General features: G+C 46.8%; 1 protein-coding gene across 1 annotated transcript in view; it reads left to right on the top strand.

Annotated features, from left to right (window-relative positions):
- Positions 1 to 768: 768 nt before the first annotated feature.
- LOC119105593 (low-density lipoprotein receptor-related protein 1) overlaps positions 769 to 7,630 on the top strand; it is a gene marked incomplete at its 3' end in the record, with an annotated part of 30,573 nt that continues 23,711 nt past the window's right edge. Inside the window, exon 1 of the mRNA XM_037229053.1 lies at positions 769 to 789. Within this exon, the coding sequence (XP_037084948.1) occupies positions 769 to 789 (21 nt within the window). The remainder of the gene's footprint in view (positions 790 to 7,630) is intronic.

Below are 7,630 nucleotides of genomic sequence, written 5' to 3'. Positions count from 1 at the left end.
ATCCTCAGAACGCGAGCACTCCGTCTTTGCAGTATATCGGAAACAAGGCCTAAAAGCAGCATCCTTCGGGTCATACCGGTCTATGTGCTCTCGTCTATCACGTTTCAAAGTTAGCACCGCTCCACTGACAGCTCAAGTGCCGCCCCCCAAACAGCTTGGGTACGGCCCCCAGGACAGCTTGAGCGCCTCACCCCGGACAGCTTGAGCACCGCGCTCCGCCGGACAGCTTACACACCGCTCCCCGAACAGCTTGAGCAGCGCCTCGCCGGACAAGCTTAAAAACCGCTCCCCGGACAGCTTGAGCACCCCTCCGCCGGACAGCTTGAGCACCGCTCCGCCGGACAGCTTAAGCACCGCCTCCCCGGACAGCTTGAGCACCGCTCCGCCGGACAGCTTGAGCACCGCTCCGCCGGACAGCTTGAGCAACACTCCGCCGGACAGCTCGGTGGGCGGGTTGCTGCTTTTTGTCGGCGGCCAGCTCAGCTGCTGCGCACGGAACGGTCCGAAAACGGGCGGCGGCTGCGGCGGCGGCGGCGGCGGTGGAGGTGTAGGTGGAAGCGGGCGACGCGACGCGTGTGCTCCGGCTGCGCCACGCGTCCCAGTCTCCGGCCGGTGCTAGTCGCCGCTACGCGTCGAGCTTTCCTGGACCGCTATCGCTCGGTGTGGCGCCGAGTTGCTTGGGCTGGGAGGAGCGCGGCGGGGGACGTCGAACAGTTTGAAGTGCGTGCTGCGATGCTGCTTGCCTCGAACTGATTGCCTTGCTCAACGATGGCGAACATATCGGGAAAGGTAAGCCTATCATCAGTTGGAGTGCACATAATGTTTTGCATGACAGTCTTACCTCTTAAAGTTTCTTTATCTATCATGTCTATATTTGCATGCCCTTCACTCAAAATCCATACGCCCTATGCAGCTAGCTATGAGATTCAAGGTGGCTTATTGTATATTGGGAACTGTTTTTGGAGTTTGTGTGGGCTGGTGGTTAAGCTGTTTGAGTTTCATCCTTTGCACACAGATGTACAGCAATAAGTACAGATTGCGTTGAGAAGAGCATCATTCCGGATCACACGGCATGCTTCACGTGTTATGAGATGTGGACAATCGTACTAACCTTATTCTCCAGAGAAGGACCAGAAGAATGGAGATATAGATGCGTTGATGTTTCAACAACATGTCCTTATCAAAAACGATTACACAATTTTGCTATTCGCCTTTCGATAAAGGCATGCCACCAAAAACATCGACGCATCTATATCTCCATTCTCCTCGTTTTTCTACGAGGAACAAGACTATTACTACTGTCTTATTTATGACCGGAATGTGTCTCGCAAATGTACTTAACAATTATGTTATGCGATGTGTTGAAAATAATGCATCTTCACTAAATGAGGAGATACTCGTGATCACTAGCACCGCCTTGAAGCATAAAGCTGTGCAATGTTATATATATTATATATATATATATATATATATATATATATATATATATATACCCACAAGACAACTTCACCTAATAAAAACGTATACTCTTAATGACACTCTTTAAATAGCCTTTCCTGGCATAATGATGTCCTGCCATTTTGAACATGCGAATTCATGATGCAGGGGTTCAGGAGTTTTAATTAAGGCTCTTCTCACCCTACGTCAATCGCATTCTTTACGTTTGCAATTTACTCCTATTACCACAGACTTTGCGCACACAATCGCTGGCCCCAATTGTTTCCCTCTATATCTCCTGGGGCTCCACTCGCTCATCTTTGGGTCGCGCTTACGTCTTTTCGGCCACTAAGACATAAAACGTTTTTGACCAGATGTAAAAACAGCATGTAATAACGGCTGTGTTATTAGTTTCAGAGAATGTTCATTTGAGAGATGGGGATGGTAACACTAACCGCACAACACGAGCAAAACAAAAACGGTAGCTTGTACAAGTGCCTTGCTATAATTTTCGCTTAGTTTGGAGGCCACAGAGCGTTAGGTTCAACAGTGTAGTTCGACACAGGCCTTAAAATGCAGGCACTTAGTTCATACGACCGTAGTTAACAATGGTGTGCGAAATGCAGTGTGTTCGAGACAGGCAACCTTCCTAGGGAGTAGCCTGGTCAGCTATGCAGAAATCAACGTTGGCTGATCGTCGCTGGCGATATCACCTGCCCTGGCAGAGAAACATTTTCGTCCAGCCGGTCTTGTCTGGTCATGGTCAATGATGGGACGGAGGATGACGTGAACCTGAATGATATAATTCATGTGACACGGTAAGCGTCACCATACCACGACCTGCACGGAAGCGTCACCATACCACGGCCTGCACGGAAGCGTCACCATACCACGACCTGCACGGGGCGTCACCCCACCACGACTGCACGGAAGCGTCACCAACCATGACCTGCACGGAAGCGTCACCACACCGCGGCCTGCACGGAAGCATCACCCCCACCACGACCTGCACGGAAGCGTCACCACACCATGACCTGCACGGAAGCGTCACCACACCGCGACCTGCACGAAAGCGTCACAACACCACGACCTGCACGGAAGCGTCACCATACCACGGCCTGCACGGGAAGCGTCACCCATACCACGACCGCACGGAGGCGTCACCCCACCACGACCTGCACGGAAGCGTCACCACACCATGACCTGCACGGAAGCGTCACCCCACCGCGGCCCTGCACGGAAGCATCACCCCACCACGACCCTGCACGGAAGCGTCAACCACACCATGACCTGCACGGAAGCGTTCACCCACACCGCGACCCTGCACGAAAGCGTCACAACACCACGACCTGCACGGAAGCGTCACAACACCCACGACCTGCACGGAAGCGTCACCACACCACGACCTGCACGGAAGCGTCACAACACCACGACCTGCGCGGAAGCGTCACCACACCAGACCTGCACGAAAGCGTCACCACACCACGACCTGCGCGGAAGCGTCACCACACACCACGACCTGCGCGGAAGCGTCCACCACACCACGACCTGCACGGAAGCTCATTGCAGGCAGCGAAACCGCTAGCGTTGGCGCAGCCTGCTATTCACGTGTTGATTGATTTGAGAGAATCGTGTCGGCCCGTGAAGCTGCATTAGGAATTGCATGCAGTACCGTCATGTGGAAAACAGAGCCGGGGGGTGAAAACTTCTGATTTACCGGATATGATCGATGACAAAATCTGACGGTTTTGCGAACCACTTGGTGAAAAAATTGCAAAACTGCAAACACATTTCAAGAGGACAAGACCATATTACAACACATAATCCCAGATTGACGAAACTCAAAGCTCATGTCGTGAGAAGCTGACTGGCTAGAAGGACGTAACCAAACGGCAGTTTTTAAAGTAATAGCGTTAAAAGGCCCTGCCAATCTAGCATTGTTGTTTGTGGACACCTGAGCTGTAGCTTCAAGGGAAACGGGGTCATTGGAGCGACACGTATCATAGATTCATCCTGGGTTTTCTGCTACTGAATGGTACAGCGGCTTTGATGTAAGAGGCCGAGTATCGCTGGTGTAGGACTCTCACATTGAGCTCTGCATCTCAGACTTAGCACACTGATCGGCGGACAGGCGTGAAATAAAACGCTTTTAGTTGTCACCATATTGCATGTAAAGCTAAATGAAGGTGCTAGAGGTGTTCAAAAATATCGTTTGCATCTGTTGATACCCACTTTTGTATGGGGGTTTGCTCTAAATAATTGGGATCATGTTAGGAAGTACGAGTTCTGCACTGGCAGTGATCATGCCAAGATAATGAAGGCGCTGAAGCTCTCAACGGTTTGTACGATGACACCACGAAAACAAAAGTGATGTTGTTTCAGGTGCTTGTAGAACCATATTATCTGCAAATGTAGGGCCACAGGGGAGGCAGTTTTGCAAAATGCGTAGGATTTAGGAATGAAAGGAGAAGGGGAAGGGTGAAGGAAAAAATTACTAGCTGGGCCTGCCTCCGAAATTTAAAAGTTTTTCTCCAGATCTGACGCAACTTGTTCGCATCTGGCAGGAGGGGTGCAGTTCCTCAGAATTAGCTTTTGGGGCTGAACCCCCAAAATTATAATAAATAGAAAACATGGATTAACGTTATAACGTAAATAGAAAACTGCATCCCCACGGTTGGGAGGCACAATCCTGTCCCCTCCTTCCAAATAAATAGGAAACTACACACTTTTAGGCTGGTTCACGGGTGTCGCTTTGCAATCCTTTTGAGTAAGCCGCTGTCCCACCCCCCCCCCCCCCCCCCCCCCCCCCACATGCAATCTAGCCCCTACGGCGAGTATGGCCCCCTCAGCCTTCTGGGGCTCAAGTTCATGTAGGACATTACGCAAAGGAGCTCGAAATTATCTAAAATTTTACAGGTAAAAAGAACCAAAGAAGATGAAATCTACGATATCACGTCCAGTTTAGTGCACCTGCAAAGTAAGCCACACTTAAAGCTTCGCGGTCCGTTCCGTGTTTACTTAGGTTTTTCTCGTTTTTTCCTGTATACTGCATGCTTTTATCTACACAATTTATATATATATATATATAATATATATATATATATATATATATATATATATATATATGGTCGACTATGGCCTAGTTTTCTGTTATTGTGGGAGTGCTTTATTTAGCGATGTTAAAGTTATACAGTCCGTAACAAATTGCATTGTTTTGCTACGACGCGTTATTGGAAAATGAAAACAAAACGTTCTAAAATTATTAGCAGTCTTCGTTCATAGGAAACCTTTAAAGGCGTCGACCACCAGCTCAGCATAAATATCTCATGAAGCAATTGGAAATACCTGACGACAGACACCACTAATCGCTAGCAGCAATCGTCCGACCATGACCTGCAACACAAGCCGTGTCAAACATGCCTAATGGGGAGTGATGCACCTGCACCTTGCTTTGTGGCATCAGCCGGGATTTCCGTGACAGACATTATAAGTCACACAAATCAACTTACACTCTTTGTTCCCGAAGCCGTACACGTCCTACAACGCCCGAAGCCTTGTAACATCGACTATGCGTCGATAACCGAAACCTGGTTTCAACGATCGACGCCAAACAATATTAAAATGATTTCCAACAACATCTTTCGCCGGGACATAGCAAGAAAACGTATTAAAGGGAATGTTCCACATTGGAAGATGTTGAGGTAGGCATCAGATGTGATCGGAAAAGTTTACTTGTAACTATTGGTGAGCTTCCAAGGCTCAAAACGATGCTAGGTAGCAAAATTTCAAAGTTTGTAAAATGCGCCCCATTACGTCATTGCTTGATGGCGTCATGGAATGGTTTTGTGACGACAGCAACACCTGGCAGTATCAGACAGCCAAATCTAAAGAATACCTCAAAACACACGAAAGCTGACGCCAACCGACCATTCTCGTCGCGGTGTCTGTGTCGGCTGGGGGATTAGTGGGTGGTTTGTTAGTGGATTTTTTTTGTCTTGGTGCTGGCCGTGAGAAAAGCTTTGGTAGACTGTTGGACATACGCAACATAGTGATCGCCAGCTTTTATGGTAGATTATTAATATCAAAACACGATATGCTGTGCTGCTGCTGTTGCTGCAATTGCTGTTGATTCTGTCAATGCTTTATCGTCGACCCATCGTTGCCTGCACTGCTGTAGTCGTGACACTGATATCATGTGCTTTGCACAGAAGTTACTTTCGTTATTATTTCTGACTGGAAATGCGGTGTCGCGCGAAAATTAATAGATTTGTAACGTTACTATGAATTGATTGCCAAAAAACGGCTCTTGCTATGGTAAATGTTTGTAAGGTTGGGCTACCACTGTTTAGGATTATTTATGCAATTAATAGTTAACCCTGATATAAACATTGTGGCACAATAACATTCTTGCTGTTGATAGTCATTTGGCATTGTTAAATCAGTTGTTACCAGTCATTCATAAGTTATAAGCTGCTGTCTCATAGGCTTCAAACAGAGAAGTCAACCAACGTGGTGCACTGTGTATGGTACGGCTTAACAGTTTCATTGTGGCACTACTTCAGTGCTGTACTGCGGCACGACATAATGAAGAACGATATGGTTTTTGTACTGCAATCCGTGCTGTTTTCATAATAAATTGCATTATGAAAAGATGGGTCAAATGTGTTCTCTTGTATTAACTCCCCATCTGGGATATGACCGACCAAAAACACATCATACAATACACAAATCACTTTCAGCAAAGGCAACCAATAAGTGGCATCACTTGCTCAACCTGCTTCGGGATTCCAGAAAGCGCAGGTGAGAAAGATGCAACCACATCTTTCACTTCCACAGTCATGCAACATGGTGCAGCCATCAGGCTGGTTTACAAAAAAAAACAACAGGAAAATTTTACATGTGGTGAAATGACACTGCCAACATCCTTACCTTGCACAAGGCTGGAGATATGACAAGTGCGTGTGGTTATGGTTGGATGGGCAAAATACAAGGAAGTGATAAAGCTGCCAGTGCACACAAGGCTCATGATAAAAATATTATTAAGTGCTGTCCAAGACACCAACAGCAACAATTTTCCACCTTTCCTAGCACCCAGCATCTCACGCAAGTTGCAACGACTATCGCATTGATGACTCACGGGGAATGCTAGCCTGCATACCAAATTTATGAAGACAGCACAATATGCGTTAGTAATAATACAGCTCTGTATTTTCAGAATTCTTTAGGGAAAGACAATTTTGTGAAAGCCGTATAATGTAAGCCTGTACCGACCATGTCCATAAATCAGATGCACGTACCAGCCCCTACTGCCAAAATGAATTGTTGATATAATGACATGCAATGGATCAATGACGTGCTGTAATACCTCAATAGGTTTAAAATGCTCGCAATATCATAGTGAAGTACCAGCTTGCCTTTTACACCCTTCCAACATAAGCGCTAGCGCTCCTTTAGTTTGCCAGTATTTCTTTGTCATGTCAAACACAAACATGAAGGTAGAGGCAGGTATCGATATATCACATTTATTGGGAGTCAGTAGACTTAAAGAACACAAAAACAATGTTCTCTCTCAGAAGTACAAGCCTCGCACGCACACTCCCCATCACAATCAAGATCAATACAAATCACTGGCAAACACCACCAGCGATCACACACATTTCAGGCCCACTATTTATACTCTTGTTAAATAAGTGTGATTTACACTTGCACAGATCGCGGGACTATCAAATTGCAGGTTTTCTCGCAATTTCCGCGCAGATGTTCAGTCATAACATCGCATTTCACCGCGACCCTCTCTTCAAAACAAAGTCCCAACGGGGGTTCATGGTAATGCGGCTCAGAGGTTGTACTTGTGGAACACAATGTTTTGTTCAAGATATTTAATTTGTCCCACGATATGTGTGAAATATTTAGCGAATATTTATGTGTGAAATATGTAGTCTTCTTTTTTATAAGTTTCGTAAGAGTGCCCGTATTTTTTTGGGTGCCGCACGTTTTTGCACACAGTGACGTTCTCGTTTTATAACACGGACCTGTGGCCTAAAAATAAGGAAAATGTCTCGTTGACGAGTGCCGCACAACCCGAAGGCGCTCACGCTTTCGTTCGCGACAAGCATTCAGCAGCGAAATTTTCCTAACGGCCAATCGTCTTCCCGCTCATTGTATCTATCATACGTACCACATCATCGCTTTT

The sequence above is a fragment of the Pollicipes pollicipes genome, unplaced genomic scaffold (genome assembly GCF_011947565.3).
Source record: "Pollicipes pollicipes isolate AB1234 unplaced genomic scaffold, Ppol_2.1 Scaffold_6138;HRSCAF=7277_pilon_pilon_pilon, whole genome shotgun sequence".
Lineage (NCBI taxonomy): Eukaryota > Metazoa > Arthropoda > Thecostraca > Pollicipedomorpha > Pollicipedidae > Pollicipes > Pollicipes pollicipes.
This window is presented reverse-complemented; position numbering and strand designations above follow the sequence as displayed.